At 40.7% G+C, this 23,485-nt stretch overlaps 1 protein-coding gene across 2 annotated transcripts in view; it reads right to left on the reverse strand.

Moving 5' to 3' along the window:
- The window catches only part of nek11 (NIMA-related kinase 11), a 55,272-nt gene that overhangs the window by 24,831 nt on the left and 6,956 nt on the right, over nt 1-23,485 (reverse strand). For both annotated transcript variants that reach the window (XM_051399348.1, XM_051399347.1), the window contains 7 exons: nt 22,574-22,744; nt 9,241-9,406; nt 6,666-6,784; nt 6,276-6,340; nt 4,563-4,689; nt 661-810; nt 93-171 (listed from right to left, as the gene is read on the reverse strand). In XM_051399348.1, coding sequence (XP_051255308.1) covers nt 93-171; nt 661-810; nt 4,563-4,689; nt 6,276-6,340; nt 6,666-6,784; nt 9,241-9,406; nt 22,574-22,731 — 864 coding nt within the window. In that variant the 5' untranslated portion in view covers nt 22,732-22,744. The remainder of the gene's footprint in view (nt 1-92; nt 172-660; nt 811-4,562; nt 4,690-6,275; nt 6,341-6,665; nt 6,785-9,240; nt 9,407-22,573; nt 22,745-23,485) is intronic.

Genomic DNA, 23,485 nt, shown 5'->3' on the forward strand with positions numbered 1-23,485 from the left:
GCAGCTGGGGGCAGGCATCGGTTCGGGTCCGGAGCAAAAGCCAAAGAAATGCTCAGTGTACAAACAGTATTTATGTGTTTAAATTGTCCAACCTTCATGTTGTCCTCCATGAACTTGGTCTTGAGAAGCTCTGCGGCAGACGGCCTGGATGACGGCTGTTTCTGCAGCATCCTGTTTCAAAGAGAGACGAAACACCACAGATCAGTGATCGGGAACAGTTCCAACTTTGTATTGTCTTTCTCTCTGAGTGAGATGTTCAGATGTTCACATATATGGGGAAACTAGCTCTCTCTACACTTCAAAAGTATGCCCACAAACACCTTTTAAAGCCACCTGATTAACATGTTGCATCAAGTTTGTTTAATGAGAAATATAAAAACCCAGTTCACAGCCTCATTTCATTGATTTCAAGAGGAATCCGACCCAGTGGCAGTAAAGAATCTGACACTACACACTTGATTCAGCTTCTGTTCACTCAACTTCCTCCCAGGAGAAGTTTACTATCATCGCTGCCTTTTCTCCTCTGTGTTCAACTCAGGATTTGCTGATATTTTCTTTCTTATTTGCATATTAATGAATCACTTCTTTGTGAGTTGTCTGACTAAGAGAAGACAAACCCTCAGTGACTTCACAGTGAAGTCGGTGTTGTCTCCTCCTCACCTCTGCATGACAGAGTTCAGCTCCTGAGAGTATCCAGAGGGCAGTGTCGGGGTTTCTCCCTCCACGATCTTCATCACCACAGACAGGAAGTTTGGACCCTGGAAGGCGTGAGTCAGGGAGCACATCTCGTAGAGGAGGCAGCCCAGAGCCCTGCAGCACAGCACAAACACCAGAACATCAGCTGGTTCAAACTGTTTAAAATCAATGATGACTGGGTCTGAAACGACAACAACAATCTACCAACGTCTCTAAGGGGAGGTGTCTGGTCAATATTGTAATCTGAATAACTCGGTTATCCAAGTCCTGTTTGACTCACTGACCAATGACAGAGCCATAAGGAGGTCTGGATCCAAGGGAAAAATGGTTCAGATGTTTCAGTGAAGAAAAACATTACAAAGGCAGTTTTTCTCTTCTTTGTTTCTCCGTTCAATCCTCCTCTCTGTTCTCTGTCTTCACTCTGTTGGTTTAGTTAATTAACGACCTGCTTCACTTTCTGCCGCCTCCTCTCTAATTACCTCCGTCTGTTTATTAGCTTACTTACAACCAACAGAACAACATCCATCACCTCAGTAACAGTTAGTGAACCTGCAGCACTGCTTCCTGTTCTTTACTAATTATCTACATGAACAATACATCCATCATTTAGTAATTACTAATTAACTACATCTCTCTCATTATTAATACTTTAACATGCATCTGTCAGTTTATTAGTAATTACTGATCTACACTAATAACCTGTATCTACAAATTACCGTACTAAGGTACTAACAGGGTCGGCTACAAACTGAAGACAAATATCAGAGTTCAAGATTATCAACTCGAAAATAAAAGCGCCCCCTGGAGGCTGCAGTGTTCATATAAATTAACAAACACTATTTAAATCTGCTATAATACATGTTAGAAACAGGAAAAAAAATATGTATGTAAAAGATGTCACTGATGGGGATGAAGCAGTAGAGAATTATCACCAATTACTGAGCTTTTTATCTCCTACTTTTTGTTTTTGACGAATATTTTCAGTCTGGTTCTGTCTCTGTGTTTCCATTAGGCAGCTTTATTCATTAAAAAAGTCTTAATATAATTTAAGGAGTGATTTTTTATAAGAAATACAGTTGTCTTGAAATGAGCTCTAGAGACCAAAAGGCTGTAAACATTACATTTTAATATGGAGCCTAATTGAGATTGAGATTGACTCACTGCTGGAGCCAGCCTCAAGTGGACTTTGGTACGTGTTGGCTTCATTTGCTGAGGTTGCAGCTTTAAAATTCCCTCATTAGCTGGAGGAGACAATAGGCGTAGGGATGGAAATGCAACCATAGAGAATGAGAGAGCATAGGAACAGTTTGGTCAGTTGTTGTAGAACAAGACGTGTGTTCATGTTTGTAAGTTAGATAAGAAGGAGACTCTGTACACAGCTCGAAGGTATGAGCAAGCATCAACCTGGGCATCTGCCAAAAGTGGCAAACACTAGACTGAACCCTGGAAAATACATGACAATCATATTTAGAATAACGTTACCATCTGCAGTGTTCCTATATTCTTATCTGTGTCTACACTCTGTGTTAGCGGACTCATTTATAAGCTAACGTTATCTAGTGTTGCACACTGTTGGCACTGTAGGGAAGCGGAGAGAGAAGGCACTCAGGAGCATAAAGGTCACATCCTTTGACCCTCATCCGTACATAGAAACACATAGAAATCAGTCCACAGGCAGCAGAGGAACAAAGCTACACTACAACCTGTTCACCCACTGTTCACACACACTGAGACACAAACTGCTTCAGAATCTACATTTGGAACTTGAAGTAGTTTTAATCATTATTAATCTCAGTTATAAGAGCTGCAAAGGAAAAGTGCCCTTTTTTGAAACCACTGCTGCCCTCAGGCCCCGCCCCCTTGCTCTCTTATTGGCTACCTGCAAGATTACATCCTGAGGAAGGAGCATGTCAAAGATTACTGACTTGATCCACATCAGACTTCTGTGCTAGAATGTGTTGAGTTTCAGCCTTCATCACTTTCTGCTGCTAATTGCCTCCTCATCATCCTCCTCCTTCAGTAATTACAACGACTGACCTCCGACTGCTGTCAGCACTCTGTGTGTGTGTGTTAACGTTGTGTGTTTACAAAGGTGGACTCTTGCCTCATTAAGAAGCTGGATTAAAATGACCTCTGACCCCTCGGCTCTGTTCGACCAGCTTCTTTGCTGGGAATATTTTTTTTCACCTGCCGGAGTTTAGGCTGTGTTTCTCGCACTTTTGAGGCGAAGACACTGGAGTCTGTCTATAAAGCACTTAAAGGATCTGAGTGAAGACAGCGCCTCATAAATAAATCTCACTCTGACAAATATTCAGGAGATTGTCTTGTGAAGCAGCAACAAAATGTTAGTTTGTATGACATGCTCTTGTCTGCCCCCTCGTATTCTGTCTTTCTTTCGTTTCGTGGGCGCCGGGTGGGAAAACGAAGGGTTTCTGTTTAAGTCGCCATGGTTTAAAAAAACAGTTCCATAGAGCGCTCATAGAGCCCCCACCAGCGTTTTTGCTAAGCAGCTTTATGCAGAGCATGCTCTTAATGGTTAGTGGTTCCCAGCCACTAGGGGTCGCCAAACCTTCAATAAGGGTCACAAGGCCGTCTTGATTTTAAAACTTAAAAAATAAACACATTAGGCCTTCTCAGCATTTGGTTCATTTCTGTGAAGAAAAAAATGTCTAATAGAACAATGGCCCAGTGTCAGTGACAAGAAAACCCTAAATCTGTCCAAAAAAAAAGAAGCCTATGAAGTCTGAATGATTGTTAAACATTATAAAAATACAGACAGAAATTGTATAAAAGTAATCTGCTCAAAATGAATCCAAATGACTCGTTTTACACAAACTTCTTGCAGTTACTGGGTTCACTGTTTGGGTTCATTGTACAGTTTTCAATATACTATAAAATGTGTCACTTAATCAGGAGTCATCAGTGTACTCAATAATAGAAAAGGGGTCCCTTAAAGCCAAATGTTGGGAACCACTGGCATAGAGCAGACGTACAGCTATAAATCATTTTTTCAATTCAATTCAATTCAATTTTATTTGTATAGCGCCAATTCATAACAGAAGTTATCTCAGGACACTTTTCAAATAGAGCAGGTCTAGACCGAACTCTTTATAACATTAATTACAGAGACCCAACAGTACCACCATGAGCAAGCACTTGGCGACAAGGGCAAGGAAAAACTGCCTGTTAAAAGGCAGAAACCTAGGACAGATCCTCCGGCTCTAGGTGGGTGGTCGTCTGTCTCGACCAGTTGGGGTGAGAGAGAGAGAGACAGAGAGAGACAGAGAGAGAGCGAGAGCGAGAGACAGACAGACAGGTGCACAGCAACAACAGTATTGGCAATGGCAATCTAGCAGGACCATGGCAGGAGGCTCCACCAGGATCGACAAGAACCTGCGAGACGAGAAAGCACAAGAACTCTTTTTTCTGTCAGCTTTGCCCCAAATTCAACCCTAAAGTGGAGCAATCCTCTGCAGCCACGGCCTCAATCTCTGGAATACTGTTGCCCAAGACATCTGCAGGCAGATTCACATTTCTGTCCAACCAGCGAATCCTCCGCTGCAGGACAGTAAAAGAGAGACTCAGACTGGCCAACGGATTACAGAAGGTATTTGTTTTCCTTCCAGCAGCAACAAAAATGAAATGAATTCCTGCTCTCCACCTGCAGGAGTCTATTCATCCATCCCATGGTGCACCTGTTCAGCCTCCAGCTGCTAACCAATCACATCAGAGGAAAGCAAAGCTGTGCTGGTTCTTCAGAACTGTGTCAGTCAGAAACCACAGAGACACAGAAACACATTGTTGGTTTTCATGAGGTTTCTTGACAAGAAGACAAATACAGAATGAAACCCTTCAGTAAAGTTTACCAGATGTCAGACTTGGAGTCGTAGCCCTGGTGGTTCAGCACCTCTGGGCTCATGTAGTATGGAGTCCCTGTGAAGGTTGTGGCCAGATCACATGATCCCATCAGCAGGCAGGAAACACCAAAGTCACCTGAAAACAGACGACGAACAACAGCCTCAGGGAAGGTCATGGAGGGTGGAGACGGGATCATTTAACAGAGACCTGACAGGTTGTTGTTGTTGTTGTTAAGATATTTACCACAAGCAGTTGTGGAAAGTACTGTACTTAAGACCTAAAACGGAGGCCAGTTTTAGCACCATCATGTTTAAATCAATCTAAAATAAAAACTATAATATCCAGAGCATTCATTCTTTTTGCAGCAGAAACTAAGGCTTCTATCGTTACCATCATAATGCTGTGCACTCAAGCCAGTAAAAATTAGCATATCTTCAAAACTAAAACATTTACGTAGTTCAAATAATGTCCAAAAATATTTTGTTCTTGTCTTTCAATCTTTCAATTAATTTCAGACATTTCTTTCTTAATGCAATGCAGATATTTAATTGGCATAATATGCATTTGATTGATTGAATAACTTTAATGTACTTGAAGTGTACACTGAATTTTATCAAGGAAAAGAAAATCAGGATACTAAATGACTCAGATCGGATCAAGGGACATAAATCTTGATTGTGACATCCCTAGCTTTCCCATTCCGAAGGCTCCTTCAAATGTGGCCTTTGCCTGAGCTTGCAGGATCCACTGCTACGCTGATGATACACAAATCTACTTGTCCTTCCAGCCAGATAATGTTAGCTGTCTGAGCAACTTAATGGAGTGCTTAACTGCTACTGAGAAATGGATTACATCTAACTTTCTGGAGATAAACTCAGACAAGACAGATCACCTAGCAAGCAAACTACAACTGTTTATTGGTCCACTGGCAACCGATATAAAACATCAAAATAACCCTAACTCTAAACCTTTAGCCAGAAATCTAGGAATCACATGTTATTAACTGTTTACATGCCTCAGTAAATTCTCAATGGCTCGGCTTCAGCTTGTGCAGAATGCAGCAGGCTGAATTTTAACCAACACCAATCGTAGGTTACATATCCATCCAATTCCCGCCTCACTTCATTGATTACCAGCTCTGTTCAGCAGTCATGTTAAGACATGGTCTAGCCCCCAGTTACATTATAGAACTTCCTGCGCTGTGTCGTAGCCTTAGATCCTCATGCCTTCCTTCATTAACTGTCCTTAGGTCAAGGCTGGTGAATATTATCGTGTGGATCCTCCTCGACCCAACTAATCCTAAGATTCAGTGTGCCCCAGCGTCCCCAAGCCTAACTGCAGCAATACACTTTTAAAGGTATGTCCCAGGAGCCACGTGGAGCCTTCAGGATGTTGCCTGCTACTTTTTCCCACAGTTATCTCCTGTTTGTCCATTACTTTGGACGATCACAAGAGGATAATGAGCCTCCCCAATTCGGTGCTCTCAGGGGACGTAAAACCCCTTTTTGGGGGCATGTTTCCTGCAAAATGACATAAATGGAAATATTATATTTGCACAATGATTAGCTGGAGGCACATTTCTATTTAGGTAGTTTTTGTTGTCGTAAGTGAGAGGGAATCGTTGAAAGCAGCATGAGAGAAACAAACCCACATCCAACACATAAACACACAGTAAGATTTCCCATGTCCCATGAGCCTTTGCAGCAGAGAAGGAAACTCACCGATTTTAACAAGGTTTCGTTTCAGGAAGACATTCTTGGCCTTCAGATCTCGGTGGAGGATTCGCCTGCAGAGAACAGCACAGCAGTCAAAGAAACGGGACAAAAAGACATTAACATCAACAATTGTTTATTGATCGATTCATTTAATTACTGTTTTAATGACGGATACTGTGATGTGTAGAGCTACAGAACCTGTATGTCAGCTTCCAGTTCACTACCTCTATGTACTCGCCAACCTTTGACCTGCGAAGTAGCTAATGAAGCTATTTAACATAATTATCCTGAAAATGTAGAATATGCACAGAGAGCAGAAAGGAAAGAGAAAAAAAAAACATGCACTTGGGGAGGAAAGGGGAGAAATCCAGGTTACCATGGAGACAGTATCCCCACCTGTCATGCATGTAGTGAAGGCCGAGCAGCAGCTGGATGAGCCAATCAATGACCTGGAGCTCGGGAAGGCTCCGCCCAGCTTGTCGCACCTCCTCTAGTTTACAGTCCAGATCCCGATCCTGACAGAGAGAGAGAGAGAACAAGAAAGAGAGAGAGAGAGAGAGACAGTGAACACAATAACTGCAAGAAGTTTGTGTAAAACAAACAATTTGGATACATTTTGAGCAGATTATTTCCTGTGAATATTGATCAGAGATGAGTTTTCCTGATATTTTGATACATTCTCTGTCTGTATTCAAGGCTGTTGATCTGAGATCACTGTACACTGCAACCAGCCCTTATCCTGTTTATATCTTAAATAATAATCTAAACTTTAAAAATAACTATTAATTTTAGATTAATTAATTAACTAATTTAGATTTCTTCACATAAATGAACAACATGCTGAGAGCCTACTGTGTATTTCAATAAAATTCTCTTACACTCTTTAAAATCAGAAGACCTGTTTACACAGACAGCAGGTCGAACCAGCTTACCTCTGCCATTATAACAGTGTATGGGCATCTTTACCTCCTAAACACACACACAGTTTTTTCACATCCAACTGTTTTTACTGATTTTAAAATTTTTGTCAACATTTAAGTGTAAACCGTTTAAATAGCCAGCATCAGCTATACATGATGTCAAGTGTTTCTAATATCTTTCTGCACCATACACCAAAATGTAATGCGTATGTTTAGGGATGTATGAAGCTGGGGGCAAGAGGAGAACAACATGAAGGTTTAGTAGTGCTGGCAGGAACTCCAGTCCATCTTTCACCCCTGTGCCTCGATTACGTCCAGTAATTGCTGAAATACAGCGTGTTCTTCTTCTTGTATTTTCTGTAAAAGCACTTTTTGATAAAGTTTAAAAATCTACAACACAGACATAATAAAACGCACATTTTCATTTTTACTATTTTTGTTTGATTGTGGAGGTTGTCTTTCTGATAACCCGGCACGATTTCTTCTGCAGTTTTTTTTCTCTCTAATAGGCTGCAGTGAAACCCCTGAGTCCTCCACAGCTCTGCAGGGGATTGTGGGTAATGGTCTGGCTAGAAACAATAGCTCTGAGGGTCTCTGAGTGCATGTGCTCTTTGATTGGACAGAGTTGAACAGTGTGTGTGTGTGTGTGTGTGTGTGTGTGTGTGTGTGTGTGTGTGTGTGCAGACTGCTTTTAACCAAAACTCTTTTAAATATCAAACTGCAGCAATAAAAAAAAATCTGTGTTTTGGTGGCGAATGAATGCTCAGAGCCGCAGAAGCTTCCCGCCTTTGTTTGTGTCCAACTGCTTGTACAAATACAACAACAACAATAAAAAAAACAGTTTCCAGCTGAGAAATGTGGCAATAGTCCTCCGAGAGGGAGAGGGGGAATTAAACCTTCAGGCGATGTCTCATTGAGAGGGAGGGAGGACAGCCTGATAACGAGGGGGGGGAGGATCGCCACCAAATGACGTGTACGGGAGGGAGAGAAAAACGACAGAGCGGAGATGAAGGCAGCGTGAGATTCATTAGTGGAGAGCGGAGCAGTACCTGCTGTAATCAAGACTGCAGAGATGAAAAGAGAAAAATAATGAAAAGATGGAAACAGAGAGGAAAACGGAGGGGGAAGGGAGATTTCATATTATTGCTTCATTTTCTCGTTTACTGTGTGTCTCATACTCAGAGCAGAAAAAACTGAATGATTAGGTAAGAAGAATCAGCCGAGCAGAGGAAGTCTCTGTTTACAGTTTAGTTGTTCCGTGGTACATTTCCTGCCAGGTTCAGTCCCATTGTGTATGTATAAGTATATTTTTTAACAATCATACAGATTGTTACTTAGTAAGCTTCTTTCAGTGATAAATTCAGTGTTTTCTTCTCCCTGGTCATTGCTCTGTTCGACAATTTACTTTACATTTACTTTTCTTCTTTGAAGTCTTAAGGCCTTAAACTCAAAAAGGGAAAAACTATGTAAAAGTATAGATGGACTGTACATGTATGCCAATGCCAAGTGTGCACCATTATACTAACCTACTCTACTTTTATATTACTCTTCTGTTATACCTTATTATTGCTTATTGCTTGCTATCAGTGTTATCTGTTTGAACATTGTATGTAAATAAATGTAAAATTATGGACATTCTTGCAATAAGTATAAAAAGGGCAGTTGCTCTCCGAGCCACATTAGCTCTGTCCATAGAAGCTGCTGAGCTCAGTTACATATCCCGCTCATCAGGACTCCATGCCCTGCCAGCATTCCCTACTGGCTCTCCCTTGTCCCTGGGCCTGAAAACCTTCTCCTCCTAGTAGTCCAAAGATCCTTTGCTTGCTGTGTCCCTCGGTGCTTTGAACAGCACAGACTGAGTAAATAAGTAAGTAAGATGAACACGGCGAATGCGACTGCTCCATCCACGTTCGGTGCTACAGAGTGACCCCCGGGAGCTGTTTTTCACGGTAAGTATGTGTAGATTCCATTTTTTATTTTAGGGAGTTGTTAAATCAGTATGAATATCTTGTCCCCGCTGTTTACAGGACTGTAACCGCCTCCGGTGTTACCTGGCAGAACTCTGTGACGATGCAGAAGGCGTCTCCCTCCAGGAAGCTGTGGTAGAAGGTGAGGATGGCCGGGTGGTGCAGCTGAGACAGCAGATGGGCCTCCTGCGTCGCTCGGACTGTCTCGTCAGGCCGAAGGTCGCCCAGAGGAATCTGCTTCAACACCTTCCTGGAGGAGACAAAGGTCAGAGGTCAAATAGTTGAGAGGAGACCAGTGGGAGGCACTTTAAATGGTATTTTAGATTTATTCAGTGTCACGTCAAAGGCTTTTCAACTTCCACTTCCAACCAGGTTATACTAGAGTTCTTAATATTGTAATCAACAACATTCATGAGGGAGTTTAATCACAGGAAACAGGATTCCTGGGAATGCCCATCAAAACCATTTCCTGGTTTCCCGAGAAATATAATAACATTGAGTGTTGCTGGCGAATGCGCAGCTAAAGTTAAACTTTAAAAACAAGTGCAGTTCCTGGGATTCCCTGTATAGTGTCTTTATGTCCCCTGTGATAGAAATATTTCTCATATTTGGGAAAAATATCAATCCCCAATTCATGGTATTCTGTTGTACTGTCGATGGAAGGGTAAAGTGCAACACCACACAACAAACGTCAATTCAGTTGTGTTTATAAAGCCCAATATCACAATCTGTACAGCAGACAGTACTACACCTTCCTAAAACCCTTGAGTTGGATTTGGAAAAAAACCCTTTAATGGGAAGAAAATGGAGGAAGCCTCAGGAAGAGCACTGAAGGAAGGGTGAGACAGGACATAATGCTTGTGGAGAATAAACCAAACTTTAAAAAGAATACAAGAATATGGAAAATGCCATCTTACTAAAATAACATATTTTCTGTTCCTGGAATTGTCGCTAAAAACTAGGATATTAACTGTTTATACCTCAGATATAAATAGGATTCTTTAACGTGAATAAGAAAATACGTTTAGTGTATTTTTGAAGGGATCTTTGTAAGTCATAGTTTGTCATCAATCTCATTTTGTTAAAACAAATTATGGGAAAGAATTGAACCAAGATTCTCCATCTGCACATGAGAATAGATACAGCAAGCATACATCACTTTCTTGTCTTCAGAACTACCACGCCGCCTTAAAAACACAGTTTATGACTTTCTTTACTTCCCCAAAGAGTAAGTCAAAGAAGATCTGAGTGTTCAGGATTAAAATGTTAAACTGAGGGACCCGGACAGTCAATGTGTGTCCGTCTGTGTCAAACTCTTTATCACAAGTTAGTTAATGATGTTACTCAGTCAATGACACGTGTGTCTTTAGATTGAACAGAATCAGTCTCAGTGATGGTGGAGATAAAGTTTTTACTGTGGAAACATAAAACAGCTGCTTTTTGAATAGACTTTAGTTTATCAGTGTGGAGCAGAGGGTATCTTAACCTTCATATTTCCCATAAACTGAGCTGACCTACCTTTTAATAATGAACCTAATAATTACATAATATGGTAGTTGTGTATGTCAGGACGCATATCATTCACTATTACCTTATTCTATATATAACGGCACCAATTGTTGATCTATTATGACGTAACATCATTGTTTAACTGGCTGGCTGTATGATTTAATAGCTAAAAAGCAATATGGCATTGGGTCACATTAGACCCAAAAGGGGGCGGGTCTCAACACAGACCAAAGAACCCAGATGGGCCGCTCTTACCTGTGGTTGATTTCTTTTTTTATATTTTTGTAGGTTTAACAAGCTTGAATCTGCAAAGAGGTTTACACACATCTTTGCAGGAGATATTTTCACACATTGGGTTAAGTTGGGATGTCCCCTCTTCTGTCCACTGAACCATCATCAGATCAGCTGCTTCTCACAGAACCCTCCACAGTGATGTTTCAGGGTCATTCTCACATCCAGACTGAAGAGGAGCAGACTGCTAATGTTAGCAGGATGCTTAAAGAAGAATAATGGAGAAGTGTGGGGATTGAACCTCTGTCGTCTCCACCCACTGTCCCCTGACTACCTCCTCCTCCTGAGGGAGTTAATCATCCTCTCTGAGCCGAACCGACCGTCTCTTCTGCTCTTGTTAAATTGGTGAGCAGGTCAGCAGGTGCAATGGAGGCTTTGGTTTATTAGCACAGCCCTCCTTTCAACTCCCAGCTTCACTTACTGCCAGAGGTGTGCTCGGAAAAGGAATTCAGTCCTGGACTTATCCGCTGGGACCAGCCCAGGGTTGGGGCTGGGGGGTAGCAATGGAGTAGGCTACGGATGTGCACCCCTAATGACAAACACAGACGGCTGATAAAAACTTAATGGATTATTTTGACGCTCCACCAATGCCACTTCTTACTGCTCAGAAGGCAGAAAGTGAGAATGAGTCAAACTGTAGATGTTTGCTGCTGAAATATAACCCGTTTACTGCTTTCAATGAATCAAATCTTCCCCTTCACAGAGCTTGATAATAAAGTGCCACCATAACAAAACAATGCTGAGAGTTCGCTAACACATTTTACTGTCATCAATGGTTGCATGTGCTTATCTGTCTCTCACACTGGCCGTAGATAATGAGTGGATGGAGCTTCCGGGTCTGTGAAGTGAAGCCAACACAAGTGTCTTAAACCTGCAGTGTTTCTAACAGCCTGAAGGGGTCAGCGACATTCTGACAGTATTGAGTCTTATGGAGAATTTGATTTATGAGCTCAGTAAACAGTTTCCTGATGAGTTTCTGGTCTCAGTCTCTAGTTTCAGTCTTTTTCTATACAGCATGATGTTCATTTAGTAACTGATGGTTCCATTTAGAGTAAAACAGACCATAAAGCAGGGTATGCTTTAGGGCGGGGCTACCTTGTGATTAACAATTGAACTGTGGTATTTCTCAAGGTTTACATTTTAACCTTTACATTCACAGCTTTACATAGTCATGTGTCCTGATGATGATAATGAATCATTTAAAACAGACTTTTTTCTTCTTTTAATAAAGATTTGACAATAATACTAAGTTATATAAAACAGGAAGGATACAGGACAGAGGTTAGTTTTTTTTTATTAGCCAATAATTTGAAACTAATTGTTTAATCTACTCACACATTTTTGCACATAGAGACAGAATTCAAATTTTGACATAAAGCATATTGGTGTCATTCGGGTTATTATATTACTGAAATATAAATATTTTACTTAAATATTTGTTTTGATTGAGAGTCACATATACTCATCAAAATCTCACACTATACATGCTAAAGTGATCAAACCAGGGACAGCCTACAGAGATGGGCTAAATATATTGGAGCATGTAGTCAATAGTGCCACCATCTAGTCAGTGCTGCAAATTTCACAACCTTAAACAATCTAAACAAATGTCCTGTATGTCCTAAAGGATTTCAATTCTTTCAGCACAGGAAGTTTTTCCTTGCCGCTGTCTCCAAGGTCTTACTATACAAATAAAGTTGTGACTGTTAATATACAATTTTGTAATATATTTATTCTGAATTAGCCCCCTATATTAAAGTTTAAAAAAAATCACTATGAACACTAAAATTAAAACCAATAAAAACTAAACTAAGACAAGCAAACCTACTCTGGAAACTAACTGAAACTAAGTCTCCTACTGTGTTTGTACAGTTAGAGCGTATAGACTTTTTTGACTGAGGTGTCACAAGAGGGGCACTGACTTATACAAGGGTGGAATGAAGTATGCGTCTCAGTATGCAGAATTATTCACATACAGTTGGCGAAAATAACACATTTATACCACATGCAAAAAACTGCGTAGTTTTTGCCCAAAACTACATGGAATTAGCATAAAGTAACTGTATTCAGATATCTTGAGGTCAGAGGTCAAGGAATCCCCTTAAAAAAATGGTCATGCCAGTTTTGTTTGGTTGCTGTATCAAGATTCAAGATTCAAGATTCAAGAACTTTATTTGCCATTTGTGCTTGCACATATAGGAACTCTTTTGCTCAGAGAGTCAAGTCAAGTTTAAAAAGACCCACAAGGGAGACACATATGTATCTTGGTGGTCAGTGTTGTGTAGGATCAGAGGCCAAACCCTCCAGAAGATTCATCTGAAACCTTTATTCTCTACGTGGTTGATGCCTCCTGGTTTGCAGCTCAGAGCTGTCGACGGCCCAGCTTGTGTTTTTTCTTCTCGCAGAGAAACTCAGAAACATCTCAGCTTTAATCAGAGCGTCACACTTCAAACGGCCTTTCACTTTAGTTGCATAGCAACAGAGAGTCTGCGCCACCAGCTCGGTAAAGAGCTTCACACCGCAAAGAATAAAAAAACCTCTCAGTTCAGATCATAGTGAGGAGTGAATGAACTGAATGGAATTCATTGCAGATTATAAATTCATGTTCAATTTGATGAAAAGAATCAAAGCTGCTGATGGACTCCTGAAACTTCTTCTTTGAACTCAGTTTCTCTCTTGTGCTGGCAGAAGTTTCTGACTGTCTAGTCCCTCAAAATGTCAGTAAGAAAGGCTCAGAGTGCCCGCCCCAAGTTGCTGCTCCGTACGAAGAGTCCCGACAGAGCACCAGTGAAATCCACAGCAGAAGTTGAGTCATCACAAAGGAGTACAAATTCAGGGTACTTTACTCGACTATTTCCATTTACGTAATACTACTTTCTACTTCCAGAGGTGGCCAGTAGAAACCTCCTGAACCATGACCACTCAAGGAATCCTAACCGGGTGAAGACAACAACTCCCATGATCCCACGCTACTTCACCACCTCATCAAACTTCCTTGTTTGTTATTGTTTTGATGTGAATGTAGGAATTGTTTCAGTCTTTTGTGTTCACCTGTTGCTCAGGTAGACATCAGTCTGAGCAGACGGCTACAGTGAAAGCAGCAGGTTTCATAGAGGAGAAATAAATCAGATAAATCCAAGAAAACAAGGGGAAGAAACAATTTGTGCCTCACTCAGCAGGCCACCACTCTGCTTTCTCACAGCAGCAGCAGGAGGTGTCACTCCTCCCTCTGACTCACCCGTTTTAACATCACAAACAATTATATGATAACGGGGAAGGCGGGCTGATGATGGAGGGGGAGATGAAGACATTTGCCGCAGTTTGTCCTCCAGGCTCTGTGTCTCTTTGGGAGATGATGGCGGCCCAACAGGAGCTCTTACAGCTCTGCATTCTCTCCCTGAGATGGATTTCTGCGTACTGGTGGCCTTTTACAACTTTTGTTTTATACTGGGGAGTTGATCTGCCTTGGAGCTCCGCCTGCATGCTGAGCAAAAGATGGCAAACAGGAAGCGAATAAATCAGCCCCCCACCTCACTTTTGACACAACATGAAGTTAGATGTGAGGGTGTCAGCGGGGTGCAGGTGGGCGAGGAGAAACAGTAAAGTTTCAGAGCTCTGAGCACAGTGATCGATCACCCAGCAGCAGCTCACTGACAGACTGTTCACAGGACATCAGAGCTCCTATAAACACTGAGAAAATACATCTGAGTTGGTTTTCTAAATAATACAGCTCAGAGCCCATTGGTTGCTACTGAAATCTTTAAAAACTCTAGGCCTGCCCCCAATAGTTGACTAAACCACTTTTCCAGGGTCGGATAGTCGCAAAAAGAAAAAAAAAAAGTCAAACTTCCTTCAGGAGCTGCACCAGGATGAAACTATGAGTGCATTTTTGCAACACGGACCTTTTTCCAGTAACATAGGAAGACTCTCACTGTTGCATGTGTGCATGCCGATACTTTGCCACAGTTGGCCCAACTAAAGTCATATTCTTCATCTGTGTGTCGGCAAGGGTATGCTTTGGTCGGCCTGACAGAAATATTGTTTTCTTATACTAACGTCAGAATGGCATGCGCATGCTCCAGATTAGGGATGTCAAGAGAACCGATACTTCTTAAAACGTGACGTACTCAGAAAAGCGCACTGAAGGGAAAAGCATGGTGAGCAGATTAAATGTTATTTTTTTGTAATGTTAAAATGTTATTAATAAAGGAGTGTGTGTTGAAGAAGAGTTTATTGTTTTGTTTCTGTCTTTTACTTTTGAATCGCATATCGATAATCATGGAATTTCACAAATTTTGGTATCGACCACAACATTTCTGGTATCATAACATCCCTGCTCCTGATAACAACTGTGGCTCAGAGGCAGAGCGGGTCGTTCCTTAATCGGAAGGTTGTGGGTTCGATCGGCGGCTCCTGGTGCCACATGTCGAAGTATCCTTGAGCAAGATACTGAACCCCAAATTGCTCCCGATGCCGTGCATCGGTGTGTGAGTGTGTATGAATGTTCTGTTCGATGGGCTTTGCCATCACTGAGTGAATGTGTGTGAAAGGGTGAATGTGGCACGTAGTGTAAAAGCGCTTTGAGTGGTCGGAAGACTAGAAAGGTGCTATACAAGTACAGGTCCATTTAACATTTACCTTGGATGGTTGTTGTGAAGACAGGTATACATGTTGATTCTTTTCAATTAATGTAAAATATTTAACACATTAACATTTTGTTTACTACCTGTGACGGCTGATCTATGGCCTGTGACAACGTCAAAACAAATCCTGTTTTTGCAAAGCCCAACATAATGACCACATAAATAATTCATCACCGACATTTCACCTCAAAGCAAAAAATCCTGCCAAAACTATCATCTTGCAGCCTCACCAATCTGCATTACTTGTGGGTGAATAAAGCCCAATACACACTTTGTATGAAGGTGAGAGGAGATGAACATGCTTTAGCAAGACTTTGCTCTCACAGAGGACTGTTGAACTTCTGTGAGCAATGACAACTTAGCTGTACAACATTCCCAAATTTGGTTGCAATCCCATTCAGCATGGAAGAGTTATGGCCTTAAAATGTTTGGTAACCAATTACAGACAAAAGATAAGTGATACCCAAACACAAACCTGTAAGTCTTGTTTGGCTTCATCTAAATATTCTATGCACCAATTTTAATGAAGATGTATATAAAACAAAATCCTTTAAAAATCCAAAATGGTGGAATGTTTTTAAGGCATGAACGGGCATCACCTATATAAATAAAATTAGCATGTTCCAAGTATCTTCCACTGTATAAAAATCTTTCTTCTACTTCTAGGAGTTCATGACTTATTAGCTAAAATGTAAAAAAAATATTAATAACCAACCACATGGTGCTGCTATTATTGTATTGTCAAATGTTTTGGAGATGTTTGATCAAACCTTCTGTGAAATAGAATATATTGTGCTTACAGTACTTATTACAGTAAGACACTAATCATTGAGGACTCCGCATGTGACCGGTCTGAACACCGTTCAAAACCTGTGATATTTAGTGTCCAAAAAATGTCTGTTGGTAACATTCGAATGAAGACTATAGAGATATAGATGTTAGTTGCTTTTGCATATTTTGTAAGATATAGAATGACTTTTGAATAGACCATAGTTTGCATTGAGGCAAACCAAATTCAGTGGATATGCTGGAAAAAAATCAGTTCTGTAGGACATACAGGTGACCTATTTAGATTTTTTAAAATTGTGGAACTTTAAACAAACATAACTGACCACATGGCGGCACTACTGAACACATGCTTTAATATGTTTAGCCCATCTTTATGGTGTGTGTAAGTGTACCAGGTTTGATCACTTTAGCATGTAAAGTATTTGAGATTTTGATGAGTATATGTGACTATTAGTAATGTCATTATTGTTACTACTGTATGAATCAATAAGACAGTACAGACCTCTGCCTTGTATCTACAGCACAAACATATGTCTTGTATCTACAGCAGTGACATCTGCCCTGTATCTATAGCACTGACATCTGTCCTGTATCTACAGCAGTGACATCTGCCCTGTATCTATAGCACTGACAACTGTCTCTGCAAGAAAAGGAATCAAATATTTGACTTTGCTAAAAAAAACTTCAATTAAAGTTAATATTAACAATAGTATTGTTACTATTATATTACTGACCTCTGACCTGTCCTGTTCTGTCCTCTGTAACTTAGTGTTACTGTGGAGCAAAAAGAAGAGTGATAGCTAGAATGACTATAGGCTTTACATGTGAAAAACTGTCCAAAAAACATACAACGGTCAATGTACAACGACCCAAAAAACTTACAGAAGAAGAAAAAGAAAAAGAAAACTAAAGACTAAAGATAAAAATTTGTGATAGCTTACATTTATTTTAAAATGATATGAAACAAGTAATATAAAATAATAACGAAAAAATAGTTCTCTTTTACGGGACAGATTATATTACATTTTTGAAATCCTGTTGCTGGATGGAGAGCCAGAAATGACCCCGGGTTTGCAGTTTGAGTCCCCTGTGCTACAATAATCCTGTTATTTTACATTTAAATGTCCATTATTACAAACTTCAATATTAAGAAAAAAAATGTGATTAATCACAGCAAATTATGCAAACAATTTTCATATTTTTCATCGATTGACAGCACTATAAATCATTCATGGTGTACCCTGCCTCTTTGCAAACAATGTTATGGTGCATTATCACCACCAACTGGAATGGATTTTGGATTGGGAAATGCAAATGTGTGGAATGTGGGCCCTCAATTGTAGTATTAACAGAATCGCCTGCACATCTATGCAACTGGAACAAGTCCATGAGTGTCCGTGGATGCAGAATCCACATAGTATGTCTGAGCCTTAATGGGAAGCAAGGAACCTGTGAAAAAGTACTGTCCTGTTGAATAAAAAGTGAATTGAGACAGAACTGTGTTCGCTGACCAAAGCAAAGACTTCCAGCAAATTAAAATCTTTGTCCAAGAAGGCTTTGCAGCCGCCTTAGCTGGCTGCTCTGTTCATTCAGCTCCTAAAAACAGAAACTCCAGGTACAAACAAGCAGGGAGACCCGACATTCATCAGCTGGGATGTACAGCTGCTTCAAGAGTCAACAAACCTCTGAGGAATCACTTCACTTAGACGTGTTTGTGTGTCTTAATGCAGAAGTCATACATTTATAGTAATTATATTTGTTTGTGTCATACTTTTCAGGTGTTGGGATCTGGCCATGTGCTTAAACAAATAAATGGTCAATACTACAATGAGGCCCTTATGTAAGCAATAAAGCCTGCTCGTAGTGACTGAAGAAAGAGAAAAGGGCCCGCCAGATCACAGACCCCTCAGCGGGGGGCCAAGACCCGCCGCACGACAAAGGATTATAGCACGGCACAAGAGCCTGCTTTTTCCTGCGATGGTCAGTGCACCGCTAACAGGAGTCAACACTGCAACTTTAAACAGAAAGTCTGACTTTACCAGAGCAACACAACATTAACGCCGAGTCGTAAACTCTGCAGGGCAACGAGTGAAACGCCTTTCCCCTTGCTACCTGCACCAGTGGACATCGCACAGCAGAGGCTGTTTGGACTTCAGAACCACAACTCTATTCTGGGCTCACAGAACCGCCAGCTGACCCACGCAACTCTTCTTCATCTCCATTGGACTGTCGGTAACATTCTGGGCATAGACAGATAACTTAACAGAGTTAACGGCTAAACAAGGACTGTTTAATTACTGTTAATGTTACTGATGTGTTCAGTTGATGGGGGTTACTGTATTGTGATGTTGATTTGATTAACTCAGGTTACTATAGTAACTGTAGTCTCTGAGACAGTGCTAAGGTGATGTTAGTTTAATGTTCTGCTTCACACAGACACCGTTTTAACGGCACCGTTAATCTAAGATCACACACATACATATTCGGCTTAAACCTTAGCACACACACGAGGAGAGGGAACTCAAACCCTCCCACTCCTCCATAATCTTTGTCTCTCACTAACACATGTTTCATACTCTGAAACATCTGGTCAGAGGACAATGGACACACACCTTTCCCTCTAATTTAATTCCTTTAAGTTAGATTGTATATAGTGTATTTTCCTCTGTTTGCCTTTATTATTCCTTTAATATATGCTTGTGTTAATATATACTGGCCTATTTAATTTTGTTTAAGAGTGGATGATACCAACCTCTTCTCTTCTAACTCCAAAGCTCCCACTGTAGCTATTAATAAGGATTTTGGTTGTAGTTATTCATTTAATTATTAATCTGACTTTTGAATTTATAGTTTAGTGTAATTTTAGGACCTTTAATAATAATTAAAGTCATTTTCTATTATCATAAATTAATTAAACTAATACAGTTAAACCACTGTAACACCCTAAAACGTGGAGCCCGACACAGGATAAAGTCAAATGTTTCATAATTGAGGAGAAACACTGAACAAATGTCAGACTGAACAGAGACTGAAAACAAACTGTCACTGACAACGACTGAGACATGAAAGCTGTCAACAGGAGTTTCTTTTCAGTCGTCATGGATACCACATCCCAACGGACAGCTGGGGTCACGGTGCATCAGAAAGCTCCTAAATACAGATCTGAAGCCCTTATAGTTTTATCCTTAAAGCCTCTGTTGGTCTTTATTTGTTGTTAATTTGAGTTTCAGGTGAGAGACAAAGATCTTTTCTTCACATCTGAGATTATTTTTGTATGACACAGACACGAGAAGTTGTGAAGTTTGTCTCTGACGCGCAGAGATTTATGAGCAAACGCTGACACATTGATCGGGTCACCATGTCTAAATCTGGCAGCGGAGGAGAGACGTGGTGAGGAGGGGTGAGGAGGAGGGGTGAGACCTGTCAGATGGTGAAAGGGCAGAGATGACGACTCCGAACACCGACTCACCATCTGTTTTCTGACAACACAAAGACTCGTTGGCTCTTTCTGTGCATCGTCCTTCAGCAGTGTAATGGAGACAGAGAGCTCTGCTGACTCAGTGCCCTTGAGCAACACGCTGTAGCTCAACCTGCTCTGTCAAAGTTTGTCTCTTCACCTTCATCCTCCTCAACATCCCAGTGAGAGTAAAGAGCAACATGAAGAGGGCTGCCCCTGACTAAAGATTTTCCTGGTCAACCAGTTGTCTAACAGTTATAATATTAATTTCATTATTTAAATCAGTATAGTTGAACAGCTGCCAGTTAAATGCTAAAAGAAAACATAGTACTGATTCTGAATGTGTCCCAACAACCAGCAAAGAGACGTTTAGTTCGTTTATTTCAACACACACGTTTTGTTCAAAGCGCGGAATAAATATTGGTTTGGTCGGGCAGTCTGTCACGTCTGTCGTCCGAGGTAACGGCGGGAATTAAAAGTGACAGGATGACAGCATGTTTCTGCAGGTTTACAGGAGGACCAGGACCTGAGAAATCCTTCACCTCCTCCATGTTCATCACGTCTTTGACTTCTCACCTCAGAGGACGAATGAACACATGAATATGAGAGAGAGAGAGAGAGAGAGAGAGAGAGAGAGAGAGGAAAGCCTTCTGTCATTTCTAAATGAGCTTCAGTAAATCCTGCTGTCGACTCCCATCCAGAGTCAGACAGCCGAAACAGTGTGTGTGTGTGTGTGTGTGTGTGTGTGTTTCTGTGTCTGTGTGTGTGTGTCTCTGTGTCTGTGTGTGTGTGTGTGTGTGTGTGTGTGTGTGTGTGTGTGTGTGTGTGTGTCTGTGTGTGTGTGTGTGTGTGTGTGTGTGTGTGTGTGTGTGTGTGTGTGTGTCTCTGTGTCTGTGTGTGTGCTGTGTGTGTGTCTCTCTCTCTGTGTCTGTGTGTGTGCTGTGTGTGTGTGTGTGTGTGTCTCTCTCTCTCTGTGTGTGTCTGTGTGTGTTCTGTGTGTGTCTCTGTGTGTGTGTGTGTGTGTGTGTGTGTGGGATGGTGAGGAAGCGACAGAGCATGACAGAGAGACACTGTGAGAAAGGAGGAGAGAGAGATTTTCAGGGAGAAAAATAAACCTGAGTTCTGCCGTCTTGCAGCTCTGACGGATCTTACCTGGTCGACCTGGGCAGGTGGAATGAGGAACAACCCCCAATCACACACCATCACTGCATCAATGCAACCTTCTGCACCTGTAAATTCTGCTTCCAACAGCCAATGAGAATGTCTCTCTTTCCCTGGAGACTGATTTCACTGTGCTTTGTTACTGAACTCTACTGTGTTTCTTTACTAATCGATATTATATTTAGTCACTTCAGCCTGTTTGTGCTGCAGCTCTACGTTACAGTACTTCACTGCGTATGAGAGTGAAAATTAGAGTGGGAATGTGAAAATAATTTGGTCGTACAATGATTGACTCTTCAAGCTGCTTCTAATTATCATTATCAAAGCTGAGTGTAGAAAACAGCAGCGTCTCATGTTCAGCTGGCAATGAGCGGCACTTTCACAGGTTAAAATGACAGCGTCTGCAGCTGCAGGTCAGCAGATGTTAATTCAGTGAGTAGACTGATGTAAAATAAAACTCCTCTGTTGTCTGGTTGAGGGTCTCTCTGCAGCCTTCAGTATTTGGATCAAGTAGTTCATCAAATATCAGGCGTGATTTAAAAAGATTTGATATATTAAAGTTTAATGTGTAAGGTACTTAATCAAAATGTTGATAAATATAAAGTATGAGACGGGACAGATCCTCAACATTAACTCCCCTAGTTTAATACAATAATGTCATCCCTTTGTAATACCACCTCTTCAAGTCCAAATCTGGGCTAAAAAAAAATAAAAAATTAAGAATTAGGAACATTTTCTCAACTCTTAAAGGCGTAATCCTTCAGTTGATCACAAACATTCAAATTCAACATGAATAAAGATACATGTTTTTTTACTGTAAAGGTACAGTACTGGAGGACTTACATTCCCCCAGTGGTGTCAGGGGTTGTGTACAGCATACAGCATGTCATAATATAATAATTCTCTGTTTCAGCTTTTTAGTTGACAGAGTGTTAATCTGAATCTGACTGAACTCAGATCAGCTGGAAGACGTGTCACAAACACACAGCAACAGGAACACACACACTGAATGGTCAGTACAGGAATGTGTGTGTGAGAGTGATTTCACAGGTTGATGCTGCCCTCTAGTGACCCCATGCAGAACTGCTGTTACTGTAAATGCTGCTCATTCTCACATTTATAAAACTTTTGAACCACCATCACAAGACAACAGTCGGCGCCAGGTAACTGACATGAAACCTGGAATACCAGAGAGAAACAGCAGCTGTAGCAGTGATAGATAATGAGAGACAAATATTGTACTTTTTACTCCACTACATTTATCTGATGTTGAATGTTTGTGATGAACCGAAGGATAAAATGCTCCTTTATGTGTTAAGAAAATTCTCTTACTTCCTAATCTCAATAAACTCTTTAAAACCCCTCTTGGGTTAGCTGGAAAATGCTTCTAAAAACAGGGTGTACAGAGTCTAAAAGCAGGAGATCACATGTGAAAAGATGTTATCAGTATGTTTATAGAGTTTGGATCGACAAAAGTTAGAAGTTGTTCTTGTCTCACAAACAAACAGCAAATCAACCAGCAGCATCAAAACAAGATAAAAAAAAGTAATGAAGTAAATCTACTCACAGCTCTTCTCCGTCTGTAGCTTTGTTGTCCTGAACCAGATAAACGGAGCCAAAACTTCCTCGGCCCAGACTCTGCAGGATGCTGTATCGCTTAGCAACCAGACTGCCTCGGCCAGGGGGCGGAGCCTGGCCTGACCCCACCTCCTGAAACTTGTACATCCTGTCAGCTCACCTGTGGACCGAGGACACGTTCACTGTAAACTCAGACTGAACCCAAGATAGAGATGGTGGCTCTACTACTACTTATAATAAAAATAATTACAATGATGATAAGAGTATTTCATTTTATCATTATTATCATTATTATTAAAAGTTATAAATATAAAAAAAAGCACAATATTCTGAAAGTATTTCCATTACCAACATCATACTTTAACAGCAGTTTCATACATTTTTATATATTCTTGTTGTTTGGAGCCAAACATCAAACTACAATATTTGTATTTCCTGAACAAAATTGTTGTGATTGCTGCATCTGCTGCTGTCGCCACTACTGCTGCCTGCTGGCACAGCTTCTGAAGGGATCCCAGCAAGAAGTGTTTGTGATTCATGTCTGCAATGACCATCCAAAACAAGATTATGGACAGGTGTCAAGACAGGTATATTGTTACTTTAGTCCCTGTCTGTAGAATTGCATGAAATGGTACACACATGTACAATGTGGCTTCATGTATGCATCTATAGAATTTGCGATTTCGGTATATGTATATCAGACTCCCATTGGGGGGCCATTCAAAACAAATAATGTATTATTAAATATTCATATCTCAACAGATCAATATTCACCAGAATTACACTAATATACTTTATATGTGAACATTTGAATGATGTAGATGCATGCAACAAACCAACAATTACTGTCAAATTATTGGACAAGAAGTTAAGTAATAAAGTTAATCATCATATTCTATAT

Source organism: Dicentrarchus labrax, unplaced genomic scaffold (assembly GCF_905237075.1).
Source record: "Dicentrarchus labrax unplaced genomic scaffold, dlabrax2021, whole genome shotgun sequence".
Taxonomy (NCBI): Eukaryota; Metazoa; Chordata; class Actinopteri; family Moronidae; genus Dicentrarchus; species Dicentrarchus labrax.